General features: G+C 43.3%; 1 protein-coding gene across 2 annotated transcripts; it reads left to right on the top strand.

Annotated features, from left to right (window-relative positions):
* The first annotated feature begins 583 nt into the window (after nucleotides 1–583).
* On the top strand, nucleotides 584–27538 carry UTP25 (UTP25 small subunit processome component). 2 transcript variants are annotated; one of them, XM_060643927.3, is made up of 12 exons: nucleotides 584–793; nucleotides 1729–1768; nucleotides 2981–3215; nucleotides 4978–5139; nucleotides 7083–7171; nucleotides 9114–9524; nucleotides 11308–11527; nucleotides 13380–13582; nucleotides 14958–15140; nucleotides 15278–15390; nucleotides 16166–16411; nucleotides 23618–27538. In XM_060643927.3, exons 1-12 carry the CDS (start codon nucleotides 687–689, stop codon nucleotides 23859–23861), a joined length of 2253 nt encoding a protein of 750 aa, XP_060499910.3. In that variant the 5' UTR covers nucleotides 584–686; the 3' UTR covers nucleotides 23862–27538. The 2 variants fall into 2 exon arrangements, with proteins under 2 accessions (XP_060499910.3, XP_060499911.1); XM_060643928.3 differs by lacking the exon at nucleotides 1729–1768 and having other exon boundaries at nucleotides 689–793.

Genomic DNA, 27538 nt, shown 5'->3' with positions numbered 1-27538 from the left:
CCGATCCTAGTGGGTAAACGCCTGTGGTGGCGTCAAAGTTAGTTCCCCATCCTCTTTTGCCAGTGTGTAACGTTTTCTTTATTACGATTATTGCTGTTTTTTTAGTGTGCAACGTTTACTAAGCATCCATTTCCTCATCTACAATATCGGGCTTATTAACAGGACCCCTTTGTGTGTGTACTGCTGTGACAATGAAGTGAGATGTGCCGGCACCCTTATTAAATATTGGTTGGTCTTTTTATTATAGCATAACATAAAGTCAGGGCATTCGACCACCTCCGCTCCTGTACGTTTACGCGGGAGGATTCCCACAACCAAAACGCAAGCACAAAGCACGCCCACCCGTCTACTCACCCCCCGCGGTCCCAAGCTGGCCGGCCAACGTTCTAGAACTCAGACCAACAAATAGGCACGCGGGCATGTGCTTCCAAAGGGTCTCGCTAGAGGGCGGAATCGAGACCAGGAAGTTCTAACGCCTGTCGTACAAGGCGACGTAAAATAGCTCTGCTTTATGGCAACCTGGTTCCGCCGTAAAGCGCCGTGGGCGACCTCGCGTGAGTGAGTTGAGACAGCTAACAGGTGGGAAACGCGGCTCTTGAAGGTGGGCGACCTCGCGTGAGTGAGTTGAGACAGCTAACAGGTGGGAAACGCGGCTCTTGAAGGTGGGCGACCTTGACGTTTTTGCTATGGGCAAACGCGGGAGCCGGAGCCAGAGCCAGCTGCTCAACACCCTGACTAAAAAGCAGAAGAAGCATCTGCGGGATTTCGGCGAGGAGCATCCCTTCTATGACAGGTATGCAGGGGCACTGCCGGGGCCAGCCGTGTCCGTGGCTTTTCCCGGGTTGGGTCCGCTGGTCTCCCTGGGGATCGGGACAGAGCGGCGCCCCCCGCTCCCCACCCCTTCCCGCGCTTCCCCCGCGGCCTGGGAGGATTTCGGTGGCATCCCGCCTGGGATGGGGTTCTTCGTGGGTCTTCCTGCCTTTTGTTGAGCCCTTAGCTTTATGCTAGACCGCATGCCCCCTATGGGGTGGGGGGCTGCTTTTCGTACTGTCAGAGGTTTTCTAACATTGATTTTGGTGTTTTGTGGTTTCAAAGAATTGTCTGGGCCTTTCGACATTACTGATTTATCCACTTACAATGAGGAAACCAGTGTATCGGTAGTTGTGGTTTCCTTTGAGTGTCCGGACTCTAAGTTATGATCTTAGTCCTCACCCGCCACTCCACTTAGGGCTGCTTCATCAGCAGTTGAGGACATTGTAATGAAGCAATGTGCTAGAAAAGGTATTTTATTTGCTAAATTGATACTTCTTTGCCATGAGAGCCAGGTACTGTGTTTGTCATTGTGACGTTGTTAACCTTTTGTCAATTATCAGTTTGCTGTATTCTTACAATCCCTGTCCAAGAACATACATATTTTTTACGTGACTATAGTTATGTATTTATAATGGTATAGTCTGCTTTTTTCACTTAAAGTTGTGTCATTATGGGCGCCTGTTCGTTGAGCGTTCAACTCTTGATTTCCGTTCAGGTCGTGGGATTGAGCCTGGCACCGGGCTGTATGCTGAGCATGGGGCCTGCTTAACACTCCCTCTCTCTGCCCCTCTCCCCTGCTGGAGCTTGTGCATGCGTTCGCTCTGTCTCTCTCAAATAAAAAATAAAGTTGTATCATTAGACTTTTTACTAGTTGCTACATGCTAGTAGAGTTTAACATAACTTGTTTCTTCTCAGGGTTTCAGGAAAGGAAGCAAAACCACAGATTTATCAACCGGTAATGCTTTATACTTTTTTTTACACTAGTTGGTTCTGGGTTGTTTTAAGATTGTATATAATAACGATGAAGTCTGGCTACACTTCCACTCCTTTCGATTTTAGACGTAAGCTATTATTTTAGTGATGTGTACTTTTGAATGCAGATGTCTGTTAAAATGTCATTGTGACAACTAATACAGTAACCAGAGTTTGAAACTCTCCTGAGAGATTAGCCTGTTCGAACCTGGTAAGGAGGCTTATTAGAGGGCTCTCTTGGTGAATCCTAAGGAGTATCTTGTTTACTTAACATAAAAGGAGCCACAAACAATGCAAACTGAACAGGGGTCCTAACTCATTACAACAAACTAAAAAAACAAAAAAAACCCCCACTAAATTCTTTTGTTGTATTGTAATTTTCTTGTTGTTCCTTTCAAGGTGCTAAATATCTAACACATAGATTAGTTTAACTTCTGGGACCTGTGGGCAGCTCCGTCATTTAAGTATCTGACTTCGGCTTAGGTCATGATCTTGCAGTTCATGAGTTCGAGTTCTGCGTCGGGCTCTGTACTGTGCCCAGAGCCTGGAGCCTGCCTTGGATTCTGTGTTTCCCTCTCTCTCTCTGCTCCTTCCGTGCTCACATGCTCTCTTGCTCTCTCGCTCTCACTCTCGCTCTCAAAAATAAATAAACATTAAAAATAATTATAAAAAAATTAGTTCTCATAACCCAAAGCTCTGTTTTTAGTCAGCTTTCTTCCCATGTGGAACATTATCAGTTCAAAGAAGGTGAAAGTTCCTAGAATCATAGCCAGACTACCTTTTTAAAATAACTTTGTTGGGGCCCCTGGGTGGCTCAACTGGTTGAGCATCTGACTTTGGCTAAGGTCATGACCTCACGGCTTGGGGGTTCAAGCCCCGCGTCGGGCTCTGTGCTGACAGCTCAGAGCCTGGAGCCTGCTTCCAATCCTGTGTCTCCCTTTCTCTCTGCCTCTCCCCCACTCTCACTTTGTCTCATTCTGTCTCTCGAAAATAAATGAATGTAAAAAAATTTTTTTCTAAAAAAAAATAACTTTGTTGCTGGGCATGGTTGAATAGATAGGATTGCATATTTACAGAAAAACTAATTTTTATTTATGAAAGTCTGAACCTGTTATACTTTTGGTCTGATGATAATAATCATAGGGTAGAAACGAATGGTTTGTTTCTGTTTCAAAAATTCCCATTTTCCTTTTAGTCAGAGAGTTCAGATACTTCAGGTTCTGAAAGTGAAGTGGAGAGCGAACCAGAGCAAGTTTCTGGGTACCACAGACTACTCGCCACATTAAAGAATGTTTCAGAGGAAGAGGAGGAGGAGGAAGAAGTGGAAGAAGACAGTGCTGTAGATGAGGCAGAAATGGACGATGATGATGGTGAAAGTGATGTCACCGTGGAGGAAGAGACAGCGCCCGAGTCTGCCGAAGTGCAGGAGAGTAAGTGTCTTCAGACATCTTCTGTGTCGGGACAGATTGCCCCCTGAGCACGGTGCCCTCCCTGTACTGAGTGAGTTGGGGGAAAGCACGTGGATCCAAAGCAGAGACTCTTAACCTTGGTTGGTTCAGTGATATCTTTGAGAGTCTGATGAAAACACAGGACCCTCTGGCCAGAAAAATGCAGAAGTAATATTTTTGCTTATAATTTCCAGGTCTTCATCAATCCTAGTTAAAGTTTTCTTGATTCAGAGGAAAGGGGGCATAATTCTGTTTTTGTGACAGTTTCAGTTAAAGAGATCATTGTCCCTTAGAGAAACCAAATTTAATGGAAGACAGACGTGAAAATACAAACATTTTGAAGCAGCGGATTTGTATGTGACAACTAGCTGTAAGGCGTGGGAGAAAGGTCAAGTGGTTGCATGCTGGAGTAAATGGGGGCAGGCTGCAGAGAAGAGCTGAGATTGGAAGTTTAAAGGAATTCTCTCACTCGGACTTCCAGGTGACTTTTTTCCTCTAACTTTGAAACCAACTTTATGGAGCTGTGATTTACGTACAATAACGCGTACCCGTTCTAAGTATACAACTTGAGGCGTTTGACAAGCGTGTACATCCGTGCTATCATCGCCAAAATCAAGATTCAGAACATTTCCAACACTTCCAAAAGGTGTCTTGTCTCTTTAGAGTCCATTTCCCCCTGCTGGCATCAGGCAACCACCGACCCGCATTCTTTCCCTACAGATTAGTTTTGCCTGTTCTAGAAGTTCATATAAGTGGAAGCATACAGTGTATACCTTCCTGTGTCTGGCTGCTTTGGCTCCTCATGTTTTTGTGGTTCATCCATGTCATTTATGTGTTAGCAATTCATGACTTTGTATTGCTGGAGTAATATCCCATTGTCAGTGTATCTGAGTAACTTTTTATACCTCACTATCTGAAGGCCTATTTTCCTTACAGCTGTATTTTTCTAAGATGTCATTCGTCATCCTTAGTATTTTAATTCAGTTTCACTGGGATGAAAGTTTATTGCCTCAGACTTAGGGGGCTTTTTGTTTTGTTTTTTTATTTCCTGTTTTGGATTTTTGAAAATGAAAAGTTTGTGAGGTTGTTTTTTTTAGTTATAAAAGTAATATATACTTACTGTAAAAACTTAAGAGGGTAGTATAGTTAACCTGTATCTCTACTACCTTGGGATAAACACCTTTAGCATTTTATGTAACCCTCCAGATTACTTTTTTATGGATACAAGTGTTAGTAGAAGTATGTGTGTGTGTGTGTGTGTGTGTGTGTGTGTGTGTGTGTGTAATGGTCTCATACACTTCTGTAATTTACTTTTTTCCTTCAATAGTATACCACAGTCCTTTTCTCTGTGAGTAATTGTGGATTCATATTAGCTTCTTAATTACACAGGATTTCGTTGTAAATGCTATGTGGTAACTTAATTATTACTCCATCGATAGAAAAGGATGAAATCAATTTTTCCAGTTATTTCTGGTTATAATCAGTGCTGCATTAAACATCCTTGCATGTCCATCTTAGTGTACTTTGTCCAGTTATCATCTTACAATAAATTCCTAACTGGAACGGGGTCAACAGTCAGGCTTAATTTTGAAACCTAAGTCTTCCACCTGAATTTGCTTAAAAATAAATAATAGTAATGAACATCAGTGTTGATTTAGGCTAAAGAATTAAGTTTTACTGGTCCACAGAAGTATAATTATATTTATGCATAAATAATTTTATAAAATGTTTCTCAAAATGACAGGTCCTCCTGACCCTCAGGGAAAAGGTGGGGATGGGCCACTTGGCACATCACAAGAATCCTCCGAGGAGTTTACAGATGCAAAACACGAGTCACTCTTCAGCCTGGAAACCAATTTTCTTGAAGAGGAGAGTGGAGGCACGTGTTCTCTGAATGCATCACAAGGTCAGAGCACAGTGTGTGTTGTTCAGTTTCACCAGGTGCTTAGCATGGAGGCTTGTGGGCTAATATACCCTGTTAAATCTCTGGTTACTGGCATGAGCAGCAATAAAAACGGGTTAGCAGCTCCATCTAGAGCTGGAAAGAAATATTTCCCAAAGGTATTTTGTGGTTTTCAGTGGTTAGGCAGTGTTGGGAATCAGGAGGCGATTTAGTAGGACAAACCGCCTAAGAGTGATAGTAGGGAAGGCCGGTTCCCCGGATCCCAGATCTCCACAGTTGGGAGTCAGGGGAAGACCTCTGATTTTCTCCCCAAGCAGGGAAGGAAGAAAAAGGAGAAAAGTATTTTGCACTTTTCTCTCTGCCCTTCACTTGCTCTTTGTTACTGGAGCAGGAGTTTTCCAGATTTGTAGACTCAGGACTGGCTAATCTGATTGGTCCTCATTACCAGGGAGCCCCTTAGAGGCCAGAAAGCTCCATCCTGTCTCTCCAGTCTCTCTCAGCCTCTTGGTCATGCCTCTGTTCCAGTGGCAGTGACTTGGACAAGGCCTGGCTATGGTGGGGGTAGGTAGGTCTCTGCTCTCTCTCTCAGCTCCACTTTCTCAGCCTGTGCCTGGCAGGCAAGTCAGGTTGGTCTTGTTCTTTGCTCTGATGGCCTTTTTGGCCCCGTTGCCTTTCTTCAACCTAGCTCTACAATTACTAAAGCTGAAATTTTGATCCATATTTGGTTTATTTGGTTCCGTTGGGTGTTGTGCTGGAGAAAGAGAAGTTAGCAGGTAGAATTTGGGCACAAACCCCATTCTGAACCATCAACACTTTAAAAACATTGGAGGTGACATTAGGAAGCTTGATTATCCTAAAATTTCTCTGGTTGTTTTGCCTATACAGGTATATAAGCACCTAGAATTCTTATGTCCTATTGTTCTGTCTTAGGTGTTTAGTAGAAAGTGCATTGCATTTGAAGTTTTACCGTTTGGATCCTTGCATAGGTCATTTACCTTTTCTCTGCTTCTTTAAAAAAATTTTTTTTGAAGTTTATTTATTTATTTTGGGAGAGAGCACATGGGTGCGTGATAGTGGGGGAGGGAAGAATCCCTAGCAGGCCCTGCACTAGATCTCACAAACTGAGATCATGACCTGAGCCGAAATCAAGTCAGACACAACTGACTGAGCCACCTAGGCACCCCAACTTTTCTCTGCTTAATGAGTGGGACTGGAAGACAAGGTTGGGTGGGCAGCTCAGAGGACTGGAGATAACCCCGAGTACAGATGCTACCATTTGGATCATTTGTTCAGTGATACTCAGTACTCAGTTGAGTATTGAGCATTTCTGCATGTCCTGCAATGTAAGATAAGTCAGACATGGAACTGCTGTCAGGGATCTTACAGTCTAGTGTATGAGACAAGTCTGCACATATATGTGTTGCAGTGGGTGGGTAGGGACGGGGTGGGGGTACTGTCTGTAGGGCACTGAGGATGGCCTGTTGGTGGAACCAGCACTGTGCCTGGCACGGTAGGCTCCAGGGAAATATTTATTGTGAGTCAGGAGATAACATTAAACTGATAATATTTGGACATACAAAAATGAGGTGAAGGACAGAATAGAATTTTTCATCGAAGGAAGGAATCCCACAGTGGCAGAAGAGTTTGAGGGCCATGTAATTCAAAGATTGTATTGGAGAAGTAGATTGGAGTTGTACATCCTGCAGCGCCCCAGATTTCAGACTGAGAAGCTTCTTCAAGGGTTTTGAGCTGGGAAGTAAAGTGATTAGGGAAGTGTGTTAGGAAAAGGAACCCATTGGAAACTTTTGAGCTGGGAGAGAGGGTGGGGAGATCAGATGGGAGAAAGGATGAGTTAACACCATGGAAAGAAGTGTGTTGTTTAGAGGGAAGACCAAGAAAACACCTGTTTTCTCCAAGTGTTCTGACATTCTGGATTTCTGAATTAGATCCATTTCTACAGCATGTGAACAAAGAACTGAAAGAAAAAGAAATTCAAGCTGTTGCCACAAATTCCAAAACTACTCACCAGCTGAAAGTAAGTGTTGCTTGGTTAGTGGTCACAAACGAAGTAAAGCTCCAAGTAAAGCAATGGTCTTGGGTTTTGGCGGTCTCCTCGAACATATGATACATGCTGGTGGTAGGTGGGACAGGGGAGCATAACCTAGGAAGGCTGGAAGAGCCTAGGGGAGCACAGGTGTAGCTAGAAAGGCCTGGGGAAGCTGGAGTGTGGGAGCCAGAGAAGAGTGGCTTTCGAGACAGGTACACCAGGGTTTAGATGAGCATCTGAGAGGCATTGTTGCATGACGTAAGGCAAGTTAATCTACCTTTTTGATCTCCACTCTTCTCATCTGTTAGAGGGGGGCAACAGTGCTTATCTCAAAATGAAGAAATTTAGTTTACTGACTGATACATAGAAAGTGTTGAGTAAAACAGTAGCTACTGCTGCTGTTTGTTTGAAATAATCTGAGATAGCTTCACAACTAAGTAATGCAAATGTGGAGCAATTTTTTACTTTTGTGTTTTTTGTTTTTCACCAGCTCATGCTGTTGATAAGAATTAGTCATCCTTGTTTAATTGAAATTTTTACTGAGATAATAATTATAGATTCAATTGTAAGAAATAAAGATACCCCTTATGCCCTTTGCCTACTTTCCCCCATTGGTAACATCTTGCAAAACTGTGGTATAGTATCAGGGCCAGGAAATTGACATTGACATGCTCTTCTGTCTTATTCAACTTTCCCCGGTTTTGCTCCTACTCTTTTGTGTGTGTGTTAAGTTCTGCACTGTGTTAAGTGTCCTCTGTCCACCACCAAAGTCAAGATGCAGAACATTTCCAGCACTTTAAAGATCTCTCTTGTTCTCACTTGCCCTTTTAAAACCACACCTCCCTCCCTGCCTCTGATTCCTAATCCTTGGTAATCACTATCTGTTCTCCATTTTACAGTTTTGTCATTTCAAAAGTGTTATGTAAAAGAACCCTGGGATGCCTGGGTGGCTCAGTCAGTTAAGCGTCTGACTCTTGATTTCAGCTTAGGTCAGGATCTCATGGTTTGTGAGATCGAACCCTGTATGGGGCTCTGTGCTGGCAGCATGGAATCTGCTTGGTATTCTCTCTCTTCTCTCTCTGCCCCTCCCTTGCATGCACGCAGGAGAAGTAGAGAAGTAGATGGCACGCACGCTCTCTCTCTCTCTCAAAATAAATGAACATTAAAAAAAAAAGAATCCTACAGATTGGCTTTTTTTACTTTGCATAATTCCCTTGAGATTCATCCCAATCGTTGGTGCATATTAATGATTCTTTTTATTGCTGAGATCATTCTTTTTGTCCCCCCACCCCAGGTCATCAGTTTTGTTACAGTGCAAAAATTTCCAAACTGGTGTCTCACAAAAATATACTTTAGGATTTTAATAGCTGTATCCCCCCCCCCCCAAAAAAAAATTATTCCATGTCCAAGTAAATTTGGAGAACTTTAGGTTAAATAAAATAGAACAGAGTTCTTGTCACAGGACTCACCAGAACCTTTTGTATTTAATACACATTGTGACTCTCCCAGAGGAGGATTAGCTTTTGTGATGTTTACCAAAGTTATTTGACCTTGGAGCCCTTTCTCTTCTGCAATGAATTTTGATTTCCTATAACATATTCCACGGAATAGTTTGGGACACACTGACACAGTGAAGAGGTCAGGTTGGAAGTCAGAAACCTTGGGCTCTGGCTCTTAGCTCTGTTCTCTCCGGGGAAGTTTGTCTGAATCATATAACCTCTCTGAACCTCAGCTTTCCTAAACTGTAAGAAGAGCATTGCAGGGTTGTTGGTTGGGATTAAACAAAATGATCTTGTAAATCAGAGAGATCTTGGTAGATTAGGAATTGTGTGAATGTAACATAGTATAATGCATTTCTTTTTTTTTTTTTTTTTGATTTAACTTTATTTTTTACATTTCTAACTTAGCTCTTGATCTGTCTCTTTCCTAGTGGCCCATATTGGGCCAGCTTGTCTTTTCATCGAAGTTTCAGAAGTTGGAAACATTTAAACCATCAAAGGACATTGACTTAAAGTCACTTCATCTCCAGAAGCCTCTGGAATCCACCTGGACCAAGACCAACAGCCAGTTCCTCTCTGGTTCCCCTAAATCAAGTAGCCCCTTCACACCCCTCCAGAAAGAGCTCTTCCTAATTATGAATTCTTACCGGGACCTTTTCTACCCAGAAAGGACCGCCCTGAAGAATGGGGAGGAGATCCGCCATGTGTACTGCTTGCATGTAATAAATCATGTCCTCAAAGCCAACGCCCAGGTGCTTGGTAACAATAGCAGACGCCGCAGCCAGAAACTTGGGGTGGGTGACGATGATGACTTCAGAGACCAAGGGCTAACAAGGCCGAAGGTGAGTGACAGCAGGAGGACTTTGTCCTCAAGAAGGAGGCTGCAAGGCACTGCCATATAGGCACTGCCATATGCGCACTGCCTCGCACTTAGCAGGTACTCGACTATTTTAATGATATGAATTCTGGAATAATGAATGAGTCCAAGAGTGAGCATGTTAGTTGGGCCAGGTAGTGTCAGAGCAGTACAGTAGACAGCTCAGTGGACTGTGTCTAGCTGCATATTTGTGGATTTAACTGGAAACTTGTAAGTCACAAGTACTTCCGTGATAGTTTCCCTTAAAGGTAACCCTGAACATGTGTAAATGGCACTTCATTGTAAATCTCCTCTTGGTGATTGTCAGAGCTGGATGGAACCTTAGTAAGCCTTTTATCCAATGCCTGGATGTTAAAGCTATGAACAGAGACCCAGATTCATAGAGGACCTTGCTAAAGAGAACCAGGGATGCTAAAGTAGCAGAGATGGGATTAGAACCAAGGATTCTCTTCACTGAGCCACATACATATGTAAACCTTGGAAAACAAATTCCTATTTTTCCATTATATAGTTATTACTGCCTAAAACTATTACATTTATGTGGGTTCATAAGCGTAAGTTCCAGTTGATTTGGGGGCTTTGGTAAGAAATGTATTTGAGTTGTGCTCATGTTATTCATGTTAAGTGGCTACATCTTGTGTCATCCATTTCCTATACCCCCTTAGCCTATATCCCTCCATATTGAAGAATCTAAAAAGATTTTTTAGATTGTTTTACTGAGTTTAGTAGGATTCTAGGGTTTAATACTGATGCGGATCTTAGACATTTCTTGGTCCAACCCCTTACTTGAAAGCTGGGGAAATTGAAGCCTGGACGCTTACATAGCGTGGGTACTAGGCCAGTAACTTGGCCCTCTTCAATCTTGGGCCCTCACTGCTGCACTGTACCAGGCTGAATCATGACACCTCTCCAGCTGTGCTGGTTCCCTTTCTGGGAAACTATCTGAGTCTTGGACATAAGGATTATAGATTTATCTGTTTCCATTTAGGGTTGTAGAGAAAAATGAAGCAGATTAACCGTGAAGCACATTTAGAATATGATGGATTGTGTGATCTGATGGGCTGTTTACATTGTTAATATTTACAGAAGGCTAGTTAGAAATTTATTTATCAAGCATATTCTGTTTTCATTCTCAACAGTTGTAACCTTAAGCATTTTTGGAAATGTTTAGAAAACTTAATTTTCCATTGAGATGTGATCTTATTTCAGAAATGCTTTATCATCATTTCTGAAAAATGTACTAAAGAACATTCTAGAAAAGTAGTGATTCATTAATCCTTTTCCTTACCAGCTTTATTTGTTCTCTACTTATTACAGCCAATTCATTTATTTATTCATTATATATTTACCCTTTGAGGCTTATGGACAAAAATACCAATACTAAGTTCTGTGGGAGACAGAAATGAGTACCATTCCTTGCCACTTGTATGTTTCTATTGGGTTTTTGCTAGTGGGCAGCTGTTAAAGGCATTGACTTAATCCTGAAAGGTATTTCGACATTCTGGTTGAGAATTGCCTCCTGTGGGGCCATGAGCTTAAAGTCCACAGGACACAGTACTATGGATATGAGAGGTGCTCAGCTTCTAGTACTGAGCCAGGTCCTGTGCAAAAGGGGTGATCTAGATATGAGCCCTTCCAGGGGCTGCCGCTCTGCGGAGGGTTCTTGAGCTCCATGTCCTCAGCAGGCTGACTTGCAGCTGCCCATCCTTCCCCTGGTCCCACCAAGGCTGCTGCGGCTTCCTCCACAGGTGCTGATAGTGGTGCCCTTCCGGGAAGCTGCTCTACGGGTGGTCCAGCTCTTCATCAGCCTCCTCGAGGGCGACAGCAAGAAGAAAATAATTGTGAGCAATAAAAAGAGGTTTAAGGGAGAGTATGGCTCAGATCCTGAGGAGAGACCACCCAACCTGAAGAGGCCTGAGGATTATGAAGCTGTGTTTGTCGGCAACATCGATGACCACTTTCGGATCGGTAATTCCTCCTTGTCAGAACTCAGACCCCAAGGGACCTACAGTGTGAGGTTCTCATGGCCGAAGACTAGAAGCCTGGAATTAGGCATTCTCTCAGGGGGTTGAGATGTCCTCCTAACAGGGCTGGGGTGCATTTGAAACATCTTGTCTGCCAGAGGAGAGAGTTTTGCTTGGCTAATGGGGTGGATGCTGGGCTAAGGGTGGAGCATCTCTGAAGCTCTTATATAAAGACACGTGCACATTTATGACAAATGTCTCAGCACACCCATAGCTAGTAGTTGATGCTACAGGGGAGTTGGAAGTGACACAGGCTGAGTGGGTCCCTCGGGGGAGGCTAAATAAACTGAGTGTCTACGCATAATGGTGGACTTTCCTCCTACTGGCCATGTAGAGTGCTTACCCCTGAATTGTCTCCACTCAGGACTTACCAACTGCCACCCAACTTGTTTCATGTTTGCTTGTCTCATTCAACTCCCATATGCTTGGTTGGTTGTGTATTGATAGAGTAATGTTCTTGGGAAAATGTTCATTAGTCACATAATCTCATTCAACAGACATTTATAAAGCATCTATTGGGTGCCGGGTACTGTTAGGAAGCTAGAGATACAGAAATAAAAGTTATGGTTCCTGTTGCTAAGGAAATCCAGCCTCGTGGGAAAACAATACAGAATGATCATGATAAGTACTGATCAGAGGATGCAGTGGATGTTCTGGGAGTGTTTAAAGCAATTTCTGTACTCCAAACGAGGACAAGATAGGGAAGGCCTCCTGGTGGAGGTGCCATTTATAGAAAGTTACAAAGAGGGATGGTCAGCATGCAGGAAAAGATTTCAGACAGGAAACTGCATGTGCAGAGGCATCAGGGTGAATAAGCCAGGCATGACCTAAGATTTATATAGGCTTTAGCAGGACTGGAGTGTCAGGTGAAACGGGACAAGAGTTGATGTGTAGTTTTACATTTTTTTTAATGTTTGTTTTTGAGAGACAGCATGAGCAGGGGAGGGACAGAGAGAGAGGGAGACACAGAATCCAAAGAAGGGTCCAGGCTCTGAGCTGTCGGCCCAGAGCCTGATGCAGGGCTCAAACCCACAAACCATGAGATCATGACCTGAGCCAAAGTTGGCCACCCAACCAGCTGAGCCACCCAGGCACCCCAAGAGTTGATGTTTAGTTTTAAACATGTGCAAGTGTCCTGCAAGCTGCTGCTGATGTCAGTTTTGAGCTCAGGAAAGAGATGCGGGCTGGAAATACAGATCATTGTAGAGGTGATGTTACAGTCGTGGTTGGTGAATACCAATTTATTGGTAAATGGTGAATACCCATTTATTACCCATAAACTTAGGTAGAGTGAAAGTAGAACTTACAGCCAAATCAGGGATTTGTGGAAGAGCTGTTTGGATCTGGAAAGATTGATATGGGCCAGGTCAGGTATAGAAATGGAAGTATTAAAGTGACGAAAAGAACATTTCAAGGAAGATTGGTTCAATATGCTGCTTTATGCATTTGTGATAAGAAACACTAAAGTGTCATTGAATTGGTGACCTTAGCAAGAGTCATTTCAGTGGAGTGCTGAGAATTGAGCCAGATTGTGATGCATTGAGGAATGAGTGGGAGGTTTCTAAGTGGAGACCATCCTCTGGGGAAGTTGGCCCTAAAGGAAAAGAAGAGAAGGGGAGCTAGATGGAACCATAGACTCAAGAGAGGGAAGATTATTATTATTTTAGTAAGTGAAACAACTTGAACATGGTTATGTGCTAAGGGAAAGATGTGAAGGTACAACATATATCAGAGGGTGAAAGCCAATGGCTTGGTGGGAACTAATGAACTAATGTGCACTTGGCTGTTTCCTGTAGGAGTGGCAATCCTTCAGAGGAGCATCCGACTGTATGCCCCCTTTTACTCCTCCGACATCCTCATTGCCTCCCCGCTGGGCTTGAGGACCATCATTGGTGGAGAAGGAGAGAAGAAGAGAGATTTTGACTTTTTGTCTTCTATTGAGCTTCTCATCATTGATCAAGCTGACATTTACCTGATGCAGAACTGGGAGCATGTCCTGGTAATGGTGGTCATTTACATTTAGAGTGACAAAGTTCACATTTAGGGAGAGTGGTTTAAGCCTTTTTTTTTTCTTTTTTAATACTTATTTTTGAGAGAGAGCATGTGCATGAGTGGGGGAGGGAGAGGGAGAGGGAGACAAAGAATGTGAAACAGGCTCTGTGCTGTCAGCGCAAAGCTCAACATGGGGCTCAAGCCCGTGCACCATGAGATCATGACCTGAGCTGAGGTCAGACACTCGATCCACTGACCCACCCAGGCGCACCAGTGGTTTAACTCTTAAAGGGCTATTTAAGTCCAGGTGAGAACTCAGTTTGGAAATGGAAGTGTTTCACATTTTCCAGTTTGAAAAAGCCTTTTGTCCCGTTTTCTACCCACAGATTGGTCAATAATCATGCAGAGAAATAAAAATTCTTGTCAGTATTGTCATATCTCCAGCAACGATTTCTTCCCTTCAAAGGTCACTTCTGTGAATAGACTACTTGAGTGGCTGGTTGGTAGGTTGGTTCCTTTTAACCTGGAAGGTCTTTACCTGACTAATTCTTCCTACCACTTATGCTCATTCTCTCTTGTTTGGCCTTCAGAGGAAATGGGAAATGTAGCTCAGGATTTCTTAATTTGTGATCTTGTTTTACAGAGAAATGCAGGAGGTCTTTATCTTCCTACTGTAACATGCTGTAATTTTTCCTCCTTCCCCACATACTCTGCAGTGTTGACCATTTTTGCTTTGGAATAATCCTTATCACAGAGCCATAGGTTTGGTTTTTACAGGCACATGAGAACTTGCTTCTGTAGTCCCAGGGCTTACAGGAAGGTTGGGGCAGATAAAGGGGAGCATTTAGTCATAAAGGAGGGAATACATTTATAGTACTTGTTATCTGTTAATACAGATTTCCAGGTGAAAATATAATGAAGATAGAAAAGGCATGTTGATAGCTGAGTCTTATTTCTTAATTTGAGGGAAAGGCAGGTGTTGTGTCTCTGGGGATCTCCTAATGTTTGAGAACTAAGTCACTGAAGAACAACAGCTCTGTTTTCCATGTCATTTCTCTTCTTATCCAAGTCTGGGACTGAAGAACCCGTAGAGTGACCAGGCAACATTTCTGAAGTTCCTTTTAAAGGAATATTCCCGCAAGTACCATTTTGATCCTTTCTGAAAGATCCAAGAGATGGCCAGTTTTAGCTTACCTTCGTTTTGGCAGTGTTCACCTAACTGGGCAATTCACACCCATCTGGGCCTCGATTTTCTGGTGTGATTTGGAGGTTGATTGAACATAGCCCATGGGGTTAATAAGATGATAGATTTATAAAATGCTTAGCAGTGCCCAACAGGTACATCCAGAATAAAAATTAACGGTAGTTATTTTTGTTCAAAGCATTTGATGAACCACATGAACCTACTGCCATTGGATTCACATGGGGTGGACTTCTCTCGAGTGAGGATGTGGAGCCTCAATAATTGGTCCAAGTATTATCGCCAGACACTGCTTTTCGGGGCCCTGCAGGATGCCCAGATCAACTCCGTGTTCAACAAGTACTGTGTCAATCTGCAAGGCCAGGTGGGCTCTCTCCTTGTTTCTCTGGGTCTTCATGAAGCACTGTGTACCATTTGGGTCATGAGGCATAAGGAGAAGATGGCATTTGGTCAGCAGTGGGGATGGCTGGCCTCCTGACACTCTTAATTGACTCCTGACAGGTGGCTGTGAGGAACGTCCCAATGACAGGCTCCATCAGCCATGTCCTGGTGCAGCTTCCACATGTCTTCCAGAGGATGGAAGCTGAAAACCTAGCTTCAGTGATTGATGACAGGTACCTATCCCTTCCTGGTCCCATTGGACACTTGGGGGTCAGAGAGAGGGATTTGACTTTGGCCTATGAGATGAGATAATTGAACCTGATCATCATTGACAGAGGAGGAGACTGAAGCCCAGAGAGGAATGGTGCCTTGTCCTAGTTCCCCAGCTGGTTAGTGATAGCATTAGTACTGCAGATCGGGGGCCTTTCCGCAAGATTGGGGCATTTCTTAATTACATTACACTGGTTAATGCTGCAGAGTGTTCTATGTCAACAACTTAATTTTAAGCCCTTCAGAGCAAGAATTAATGCCTAGAAGTGAACACTGAAACCTTTACTTTTTTATTTTTTTATTTTTGAAACCTTGAAATATTCAACTCTAAGCCCTTCATCTTTTGCTTCCTGCAGACATCAAGGTTCCAGTGTTTTTAATTCTCTCTGCATTTTTCCTGTCTCCTCATGGTGTTGGTCAGGGAGGGGACCATGGGAGTTGTTCAGTGATGATTTGTTGATTGACAACAGAATGAATGAATGCGTGAGTGAATGGTTTGTGTATGTACTTCCAGAATAATTCTCTGAGATATACTGGCATCGCATCTATTTGTTACAATGAATAGTGTTAGCACTTATTTTTTTATCCTTATATAATCTCTTTGTGATGAGGTAGGCCATACTGGCCTTTTGGGGGAGGTAGAAGGAGATTGTGACTTGCTCAGGGTAACCCAGTTAGTGAGGACACTGAGGGCTAATCTCTAGGTCATTGACTTTGCCCTTTGCTTTTCCAAATCAGGTTTAACTTTTTGGTGAACAAGATTTTGCCTCAGTATCGTGATGCAGTCATGTCTCACACGCTCATCTATGTCCCCTCCTACTTTGACTTTGTGCGCCTCCGAAATTACTTCAAGAAGGAAGAACTGAACTTCACCCACATCTGCGAGTACACCCCGAAGTCTGGTGTCTCCAGGGCCAGACACTTCTTCCTTCAAGGAGAGAAGCAGTTTCTGCTCCTCACAGAACGCTTCCATTTCTACAAAAGGTAAAGTAGTGCCAGGTTTTGAGTGTCCTCTCGGGAGGGGAAAATGCAGTGCGGATCATGGCCTACTTCTGAGTGCATGGTAAGCTTTGCAGTGTTGTGAGGTCCTCTTGTGTCTACCTTTTGTAGAGGAGCCAGAGAGTTTTGGAACTGGACAGGCTCTTCTTGGTTGGTTGGTTGGCTTCCTCCCCAAATGGGCATTGTTGGAGAATGTAGAGACAAATGAGTGACTACAGTATAATCTGTGTGGGTCTGGAGCGGGTCCACACTTGGGGATGCTTCCTGTAGCTGTGATTGTACACCTCAAGAAAGACATGACTGAGTTGAACAACTCTAGATAGCACAACTGAAGTGACTGTAGGAAGGAGAGGGCCCTGTCATGGAAGCAAAGCCAAAATACCAGGGACTGTGTGGTCTGTGGAGGTGGAGGTGGAGGCTGAGCACAAAGTCAGTGTTCAGAAAGTTCCAGTGTGTCTTGAAGAGGTGCACACACACTTCCTGACCAAGGAGACCAGGATTGAGGGGCCCCTTGTTTGTAGGAGGCAAAAGATGAGGGGCTTACAACTGAATATTTAATGATTTCAGAATTTGCTTTGCTTCCCCACTATGTGATTTTGACAAAACAAGTTGGACTGGCCTTTAAAAAAAATTTTTTTTTTAAATGTTTATTTACTTTTGAGAGGTGGGGGGCGAGGGGCAGAGAGAGGGGGACACAGAATCCGAAGCAGGCTCCAAGCTCTGAGCTGTCAGCACAGAGCCTGATGTGGGGCTCGAACTCACGAACCATGAGATCATGACCTGAGCCGAAGTTGGACGCTTAACTGACTGAGCCACCCAGGCGCCCCTGGATTGGCCTTTTTTAAAAAATTCTTATTAGAGTGTTAGTAATATTGGGCTTTCTGTTACTATTTGCAACCTTTCGTGTCCTGAGAAGTCAGGTGTTTTATTGTTTTGCCAAGTCTGTCTCTGCTGCCAAGTGAAAAGCCCTTTTTAAACCCTTATCTACAGAGAGATGGAAAATTGCATCCTATTATCCCTTCTTTCCTGATTCACAATAATGTTCAGTGAATTTACATTTTGCCTTTACCGTTTTATTAATTCTCAGTCACATGTACTACTGAGGGGCACTTTTTCTCAGAGAACTCCAAATACGTAAGCCAGGAATCTTCTAGGCTTTGGAGCATATTTGATGATGCACATTGGCATTGCTTTGCCTTTTAGTTTATCCTCATGTTAGGATGTGCTCCCCAGACATGTTCTTGTTACTAAGATGGGGAGGGAGGAATCTAGCATCCCTCCAGGGCTGAGCTGACAGGACATGACCTCTTTGGCTATTCTGCTGACTAGGTGATCTGTGAGTGGAGAGAGGAGAAACGGCTACATTTGTGTTCCCTGGGCTCCATTCTGGGCCACCTACACAGGGCTGTTTGGCCAAAGAGTGCTGATGAATTTTGGCATCGTTATTTGCTTTGTTCTGGTGAGTTGTTGTTTTCATTCATGTTGGAAAGTGATATTTTGGGGGAGTTTGCATTCGGCAGGTCTTAAGAGCCCTTAGTGCTCTGTCAGCTTGACACATGAAAGCAAGCCTTTTAAGTGAAGTGTATGGATTGGAAAATTTCCCAGCGTGATGGTCTATAGCAAGTATGAATTAAGCCGGGAGGAAAAGAGTGTTCTCATATAGCAGCTTTTCAAGGAGAGGGCACGATGTCTTAAGTAGGCAGCACAATCCACTGGCTTACACCACTGTATTTACCAAACTATTTAGCCCCCAAATCATTATAAAGACAAATCAAGCATGTACCACTTGCCTTATACCCTGGACCGGGTTCGTGAGTATATCCTGTCCTGGATTGAAGATGAATAGAAACAATGTGCTTCAGTGTTCTGCGACTGCTAATTATCTCAAAGTTTCCAGCTCTAGATTTTTTTGCTTGAAAGGTCATCAAAGTGATGATAGGTGCTTTTATCTGCAATGCCTTTGTGATTCGATTCGACCTTGGGAAACATATGTTAAACTTTAATATCCAGCTCTGAAATTCTGTATTTATATTCTCTCTAGAAGTAGGCATGTTAGAAATACCACTGCTTTTTTGTGAGCTAGCAAAACATTTTCATCCAGAAGATGATTCATTTTTTTGTGGGATTGGGGGATGAAACGAGTTGAATTTTAGGATTGGACAGGCCTTTGGTCATGATGGCCCACCGAAGGATGGGATGCTTCACAGTCCTTTCTGTGAGCTTTATCACTGGGTTGCTACAGCAGGGAGAATTCTTAACCAGGGCACAAGTCAGAAACTCTGGAGGTGGGATTTATGGGGTTGGGAAAGGCTGCTGGGGTATTTCTTTTATCTTCTTTTTTTTTTCTTAATGTTTATTTTCGAGAGAGAAAGAGAGCGCCAGCAGGAGAGAGGCAGAGAGGGAGGGGAGGGGCAGAGAGAGAGAGAGAGAGAGACAGACAGACAGACACAGAATCCAAAGCAGGCTTCAGGCTCCAAGCTGTCAGCACAGAGCCTGATACAGGGTCAGACTCACAAACCATGAGGCCATGACCTGAGCCGAAGTCAGATGCTTAACCGACTGAGTCACCCAGGCATACTGGGATATTTCTGACTACTCCCAGCCCCTACGTGAGAATCCCCAGTTCTGGAAATAGCAGACTAGCTTTATAGACAATGTGGAGAAGCCAGCCTTTCAAATCAGCTGTGAGTGCCTCGTTTATCTTTCACATTTGGTAGGTGAGGTCGACATCTGAATGTCCTTTGTCCTTAGTTTAAGTTCCCATCCAGCCATTGAGTCCTATTTCTAGGGGTCACTGAAGACCCAAAACCTGTACCAGGGGAGGAAGACTGTTTCCACCACGTTCACTGTTTCCAGGAGATACCTAGTCTGTTGTGGGAGATTGAAACTGAGAAAAATTTTCTTGGTTTTTAAATACAGCACTTACTAGAATTTGTTTTGTTGTTTTGTTTTATAAGTACGCTGATTCTAAGAGTGTTGGACAATTGTTGTAGAGAACTTGGAAAATGTACGTTAAAAAAAAGAAAATGGAATCTCACTGCCCTGATATTAATACCCATTTTAGTGTGTTTTTTTAATGTGAAAAATACGTGCACATGTACAAACGTGTGTACCCCCCCACACACATTTTTTTTTTTTTTAACTAAATTGGGATTACATTGTACTCGTTGGGATTTTTTTCTTTTATGCATTTTATGTGTTCATTGAAAAAGAATTTTAGTATGTTAACATTTTGGCATATGTATTTGCGTATCATGGGTGCATTTTTAAGTTGACATACATAGCTCTATCATGTCCTCCCTTCCCCCAGCTTTTTATTTGGAAAGATTTCATTTCACAGGAAATTGTAAGACTATAATAGTGAACGTTGATAGCTCCTTTTGCTGGGATTTCACCAGCTGTTAGCATTTTGCCACATTTGTATGCACCCCTGTTCTCTGTCTTTCCTTCTCTCTGTCCATTCACATCTTAATTTTTCTTTCTGAACCATTTGTAAACAAGTTCAGGGGCTTCATGACATTGAACCCCTAAATCTTTCAGCATGTTATTTTATCTAATGGTAATACCACTATCAAACCACTTGATATTATTATAGTAATATCATCTGATACATAGTCTGTATTCAAATTTTCCTTGTTGTCCTGATGACCATTGTAGCTGTTACACCCCATAATCCAGGATTCGGTTAAGGATCATACATTACATTTGGTTAATGTTTTTTTAGTCTGTCTTAGTAGTTCTCAGCTGGGGGCAGTTTTGTTCCAGAAGACATTTTTGGTGGTCAAAACTGGAGGGTTATTCTAGTGGTCTAGTGCTTCTAGTGGATTGCGGCCAGGATGTTTCTGGATGCCCTAGAGTACAGAGGATAGCCCCACAACAAAGAATTATCTGGCTCAATAGGTCAGTAGTGTGGAGGTTAAGAAACCTTGATCTAAAATAATTCTGTTGCTTTTTTCCCCTTGACATTTCTTGAAGAGCCAATCCAGTTTCCTACAGAATGTCCCAAAGCCTAGATTGTGTAATTGTTTTGTTTTATTATTCAGATTGTTTTGTTTTATTATTCAGATCACTGGTTCCCAGATTTTGCTGTACATTAAAATCCCCTTGGGGAGCTTTTAAAGATCCAAATACCCAAGGCATACACCCCAGTGCCGATTAAATCCCTGTGTCTGGGGACGGGAACGAAGCACAGATATTTCAAGCACACAACCAGACAGGTGATTCATAGTGCAGTGAAGTTCAGAATCACTGACTAGATTAAACATCTTTTGGTGAGAACTCCACATAGAAGATATTGTATACTTCCCACTCTGTCTTGTCAAGAGGCACATAATGTCGGTTTATATCATTTTTGGTGATGTTGAATGTAATCACTTGGTCAAAGTGTATCTGCTAGATCTCTTCATTGTAAAAGTACCTTTTCTATTTGTAAGTAATCTATGAGGTGTGTATTGCATCCTTTTAAATGGTATATAGTATGTTGTATGGATATATAAGTAGCTCAGTTTCCTTTTCATGGGTATATAGATTCTAAAAAAAATTGTTCTATTATATACAACAATGCCAAGGACATCTATGTGCATAATTGATGGCATAGTTGTCTAGTTATTTTATTAGAATAAATTTAGACAGGAAAACTTGTTAGCTCAAAAACTGTATACAATGAAAAATTTATTATGCATTGCCCCTTCCTCGCTCCTCTGTTTTCCCCATATCTTCTCTCCCTCCCCAAAATACACACACAATAATTTATACTCCATTAGCCTATTTCTGCAAAACCCTACTTGTTTCCAGTGACTTGATAGCCAGAGTGATACCTCAGTGTTTTAATGTCTTTTAAAGAGTCTTGTGTGCGTGTGTGTGTGTGTGTGTGTGTGTGTGTGTTTGTAATTGTCAATTGAATGTAGGGGCTGAGATGGGTAGTACTTACAATCAGGCATACCTCTTACTCTTCAGGCCACTCGTGTGGGAGTTGTGAATCGAGTCAGGATTTGGTTATTACTGTAGCTAACCTTCCATGCACCACAGACTTCAAATTCCTCTAGCAGTCAGTGCTTAGTGTAGGGCCTGGGGTACCGGCAGGTCTTTTCTCAGTGTCCATCTTCTCTCGGCTTCCACCAAGCCCTGTGCCCCTGTGACAGAGGAGGGGTCTCTCCCCACTCGAGCCCCTTTTGCAGCAGCAGGCTGCTCTTGCTTGTTACTCCCTGCGAGGCTTGAGGTGGGATTGGGGTTCTCTCCGTGTGGCTTGGTTTGAGGCGGGCCTGTTCGTCCTAGGCTGCGGAGCTGGGGGCCCGGTCAGCATTCCTGCAGCCCGCTCCGTGGCAGCCAAACCCTACCTTGAATCTGTGAGGGATCTTGGTAGGAAAGAACTTCCTGCTTCTCCCACGGTGGTGGCAGACCTGTGCTTATGTCAGTGTAGGATCTTGGGCTGAATGGATTTTGTGTTCTTTCCCCAGGGACAGTCTGCTGCTGCTTTTTACTGGGTGTAAGTCTTGTGGTGAGGAAGCATGGGTGGGCCTTTAAGTCCCCAGCCCCAGCTCTTGACCTTTGCCCCTCTCTCAGCAGTTTCAGATTTTACTTCATATACATGTGGGTCTGGGAAGTGAGTGAGGTTTCATGTCTGCACTGAGGAGTCTCTCTCAGGTCTCCTGCCTCGCCTCCCACCTTTCTCCAGGACCCCCATCGGAGGCCTATAGAAGAGAGCTCATGAGTGAACGTGAGTTAAAGGAGTGTCCACCAATCTCAGGGGTTCTAAACTGTCGCACAGGCCTACACTTGCCCTTTAAGAATTTGTACAGCTCTTTTCTTGCTACCCATTTTCTTGGCAGCTGCCCTCTTCCTCCTGTGCTCTGCCAGAAACCCTCTCTTCAGAGAGGTTTGTCACTCTGGAATTCAGTCAGTGGTGGGCTGGCTCGTGAGATCTGCTTGCCCATCTCTTCCCGACTCCCAAGTTTAGCAACATAACGTTGGTAGCTTGAAATTGGCCACGGTGGGAGTATTTACACCACAGAATTTGGCAATTGCTTCAAATCCGCACCCTCTCTTCCCCACTGAGAACCAGTTCTTAAACATACACCAGCATACCATTGAATCAGTTCACTTGGCTGCCTTGTGACATGTGCTGTCTAGGCTCAGGAAAAGGAACATAGGTTATGTGGCTTTTTCTGGTTAGTGTGGAAGCAGTGCTCTCTTGAGTTTTCTACGTACAAAGCACAAGTGGAACTCGGTGTTTGCTTTTGTTTGTTTCGATAACTAGTGAGGTAGAACAGTGTACTCAAGTTCATTAGCCATTGGAATTCCTTCCTTATGGTAATGTTGAAAAGTGAGCCAAGTAGTGGGTTGCAGTTACAGTTTGGAAGATGAGGGTCTCCAGAGAGATCAGGATGATCTGTGGGATAAGAAGACAAGGAAAGCGGATCCTCTGTGAATAAAATAGAATTCCCAAGTGAGTCTTACATCAGCAGCATATGAGAGGGCTTTAACAGGAAAAATCAGAACCTTGTCAACTATAAAATCTTTTGTTATGGGGCCCCAGAGGAAATAATTGACCCGGACCCGAACCATACAGTGAGTCCCTGAGGTCTGCACCTCCCCCCCCCTCGCCCCCACCACTGCATACAGCGCTGTAGCAGGGAGAGAAGTGCACGAACTGGTGAAACTAACGCCTGATGGGTCCTCAGTCAGGATTTTGTAAATGGGTGAACGTGGAACATCTGCCATGGAGTTAGCATGTCTGCAGAGTGACAAGAGAAGACTGATGGGAACTCCTTTACAGTTTATGCAGTTCATTTTACGTCCTGGGTCTGACCTCATTGCCATTACAGGACATTCTGTTTTGCCTCATCATAATAAGGGTAACGTTAAGTTGTGTTTACTTTTTAAATTTTCTGTGACAGATCTTTAATCCTAGTCTACTGTTCTTCCCCATCCTACCTTGGTCTACCCAGAGTAGGCTCAAGAAATGCAAATTTGTTTTATCACTATCTTAAGCCAAACATTAGGAATTCAAATACGCTGTCACAAAATAAGCCCTTCCAACTCAAAATAACCTTTGGTCTGTCGGATGGTGAGCCATTATCTTCCTCCTTGAGCATGGGGCAGCAAGAGGGAGCTACGCCCCTGTCGAACTCTTAGGTAGCTTCTCCGTAAATGTTCTCAAGGAGATATAGCCTCTCTTTCCCCTCCTAATAGGTATACCATAAAAGGGATCAGGAACCTGATTTTCTATGAACTGCCAACATATCCCCACTTCTACAGTGAAGTCTGTAACATGCTGAGAGCCACCAGCAGAGGAGAGGAAGCCACCTGGACTTGCACTGTCCTCTACTCCAAGTACGACGCCCAGAGGTTGGCTGCTGTGGTTGGCGTGGAGCGGGCTGCGCAGATGCTGCAGTCCCACAAGAACGTCCACCTCTTCATTACCGGAGAAAGATGAGAACTTGTTGGACAGGAAACGGTATTGGCGGGATACCTGATGCTTGGTTCTGTGCCACTTGGACCCAATTCTGATCACTTACGCAAGGACTGCTCCAGGAAGGAGCACCGGGCAGCAGCGGAGCGGATACGTCTTTCTCTTTAGGTCATGCGTCCCTGAAAAGTTAAATGTAAACCAGATTCTGGGCACATCTTTCAGAGATCAGGAGGGAGCTAATAGAACTCTGAGAGGTTGGCAGAAGGAAAAAGTTCTACTTGTGAAACTTTTTGTAAGCCATAAATTCTTCTGGTGTTATTTTATTCTCTAATTTATTACACTTGGTAAATTCTTTCAGATTCGCCTACTTCTGTCTGATGCTTCCTTAAAGTAAGGCATACATGTCATTGCTTGTGAGAATTGGTTGTGAGAATATTGGGAGACTTCTTGCTGCTGAATATCATCTTAATTGTGGATCACATGTGTTTTGCAAAACTATTATTTTTCCCCAGCCAAACTTTTTTAAATCTTAAATATTCTATTTTAATTCAGCCTAGAAGAATACATTCACTGATTTTTTTTAACTCACAATAGTAAATGTTTTAAAATATACACTTAAAATCGTGTTATTTGAAATAACATTAATCTTTACTCTGTTTCAAGAAATAATTTTGTGAGACTTTTGGTGTCATGACATCTGTCTTCATGTCACTGTCTTCATTATTATGGTGGCCCTTTTTTAAGTCCTATACAGATAAAAATGAAAATCACACTTCTAAAGACATTTTTATTTGGAAATATTCCCAGAAACATTGTAAGTCCTGAACCTAAACCACTTGAGAATAAGTTGCTGACTTGATGGGCCTATCATTCATAAAAATTACCCCTGGATTTAGTGTGTATTTCCTGTAAACAAGGACATTTTTCCATGTAACCAGGAAACAAATATCAAATCAGGAAACTGCCGTTAATACTTATTGCCGTCTAATCCTTGGCCACCATTCAGGTTTTGCCCAGTGGCCCAGTCATGTCCTTAATAGCAAAAGGAGATAGTTCAGAATTACATGTTGCCTTTCATTGTCGTACCTCTGTAGTGTCCTTTATTCTGGAAGACTACCCCAGCTTTTTGCTGGCTTTCTTGACTTTGACATTTTTGAAGATTACAGACTGGTTATTATTTTGGGTAATGTTTCCCTTTGATTAGGTTTAGTTGATGCACCACTAGCAGGAACACTGAAGCACTGCTGTGTCCTCACCCCGTCTCATCAGGTGGCACACAGTGTCCATGTGCCCCGTCAGTGATGATGCTAACTGACCACTTGTTTTTCTTTTGTCTTTTTAAAATTGTCTTTTAAAAATTTTATTTTTAAGTAATGTCTACATCCATTGTAGGGCTCGAACCTGCAACCCTGAGATCAAGAGGCACACGCTCTACTGAGTGAGCCAGCCATGTGCCCCACTAACTGACCACTTGTTTAAGGCACTGTTTGCCAGGGTTTTCCAGTATGGAGTTACTCTTTTCCTGTTATTTGTTAATTTATGTCCGTCAGTATGGGCTTGTAGTTTCATCTTCTATTCAATGGGTTATAATCCATTACTATCATTGTGGACGTGTATACACACACAGCATCTGAAATTATTTCTACATCCATGTACTGAAAACCATGAATTCACACCACACTTTGACACCACGGACGCCTTCCGGTGTTCTCCCTGTCTGTAGTTGTAACTCCCTTCTCAGACAGTGAGATATGTGGCTCCCATTATCCTCAATGGAACAACCTGTAATTGGTACAGATTTTCTTTTACTTGGACACACTTAAAATTGCTTAGCAAAAACAAGTAAAATCACTTTTGGGGTAGTCTTCCTGCTAAGTATTTAAATAGGCATTTTTATTTCTCTCTTCCCTCAACAGGGAAAGTAGAACTATTCATTCCATATACAGATGGGTTCCTAAAGTTCTGAAAATTGAGGTGACAGTCATAAGCCGCCCAAACCCATGCTACAAAGACCGTTTTATATCCCCAGAGTGTCCTGTGTGCTATTGGCCTATCTGTGCTGCTGTTTACCATGTATACATGGAGCATGTATATTATGAGAAAAGAAATGGGTTCCCTTGCCTGGTTCAGAGATAGGAGGAAAAAGGGGCTCTGGTTGCCCCCCCTCTTCTATTTCTGTGTTCATTATGCTGCACTGTAGCTGATCTCATGGCTCTCATTACCACTGTTTACAAGACTCCCAGAGCTGCGGCTTCTCTGGATCTCTACGCACATGTGAACCTGGATTTTAAGTCCATGAGATAGCCCCAGGAATCTGCATTTGATTAAGCATCCCTAGTGGTTTTAGTGCTGGCTTATAGGCAGCCAACTGCTTCTCACCTGTGAGAACACGGAGGATTTCAAGTGTGAACAAAGTACTTCTTTTGTTCTTGGCTCGGTACCTGGGAAAGAAGGTAAGCCTCAGCAGCTGGCCCTGGCTCCTGAGTTGATTGCAAAAAGTTGATTCTCTGGAATGGTTCCATTAAAAGGATGCCTTAACATCAGGTCTCTCACATACACCAAATCAGGGAGAGAAGAGAATTTATTGGACTATGGATAATAATGCCTGAGCTGGAATTACATACTATCTTGCTATTTCTTATTTTTTTTTTTTTTTCCTTCCCCATAGTAGTAACAACTAGCTTAGCACTTTTCTTTTTGAGGGGAGAAAAGCTTTGAATCATGAATGCTTCGTACAGCTGGCTGCACCATGTGCAATATTCAAAAAACAAGAACTAGCTAATCATAGAGAACCAGCAGCTAAACAGCCCTCTGCTGGCTTCCAAAGGGCTTATAATTGGTGCAGATGGCCCCGGTGGGATGGGGAGCATATCCCTGCTGACTCCTTGCACCCCAGAGGGCCAGGAGGGGTGGGGATGGGGGGCTCATGAAGGCTCTTGGCCCTGATCATGCCCTCGTGGGAGTGAGGAGCCAGGCTGCTGAGGAAGGAGGGGGAAGGCAGGTGGTGTGGGAGCCTGCTGGCTGCCTTCTGCCCAGCCTTCCCAAGGCCACATGAACAGATCTTCAGGCTGCAGAGTTTAGATTTGATGAGTCGAGGGCCTCAAGATGACAGAAAGCCTGGGGTGAGGGAACAGGAGTTGGAAGTTCTTTATAATCATCTGAAGAGTCTCATTGTGCAACCAGCAGGTGGCTGTGAGGTGCCTGCAGCTTGCCGAAGAGGAATGTAATGGAAACGCATCAACTTCACCTTTCCCGGAGCATCTTCCAAGCGGCATGGCCTTCACAGCTGGTCCGTCTGCTCCTTCTGCCCCCTGTCCTTCCAATCTCTTCCCCAATTTCTCTGTCTTTAAAGGGCTTATGGTAGTGATTTTTATTATCAGTGTTCCTACTCCCGACTTACTATTTTAAAAAGCTTTTCTGGAGGCCTAGCTAAATAGAATTCTAAACAAATTTCAGTCAGCTTTTAATTAGTCTGTGAATTGGGAGCAGATACACAGATAACCCAAAATTGATGTAGTCTTTGGAAGGCGAAAGAGAGGAGAGCTCTTTCCTTCCCTCTGGGCCTATCCACTCCCTCCCTGGTGAACCCAACCACGTTCAGCTGACAGAGGAAAGTCGTGTTTCTTTCTAAAAATTTGTGGCCCTTCCTCCTATGCCATATGCTCTCATCAGAGTTGCAATAAAATTCTGTGCACTTTCTA

This window comes from Panthera onca, chromosome F1 (genome assembly GCF_046562875.1).
Source record: "Panthera onca isolate mPanOnc1 chromosome F1, mPanOnc1 haplotype 2, whole genome shotgun sequence".
Lineage (NCBI taxonomy): Eukaryota > Metazoa > Chordata > Mammalia > Carnivora > Felidae > Panthera > Panthera onca.
This window is presented reverse-complemented; position numbering and strand designations above follow the sequence as displayed.

Coding starts and splice junctions, on each gene's coding strand:
- UTP25 (XM_060643927.3), top strand. CDS start 687: ATGGGCAAACGCGGGAGCCGGAGCCAGAGCCAGCTGCTCAACACCCTG. Junction 794..1,728: donor GAGCATCCCTTCTATGACAG/GTATGCAGGGGC, acceptor GTTTCTTCTCAG/GGTTTCAGGAAAGGAAGCAA. Junction 13,583..14,957: donor AGAACTGGGAGCATGTCCTG/GTAATGGTGGTC, acceptor TTTTGTTCAAAG/CATTTGATGAACCACATGAA.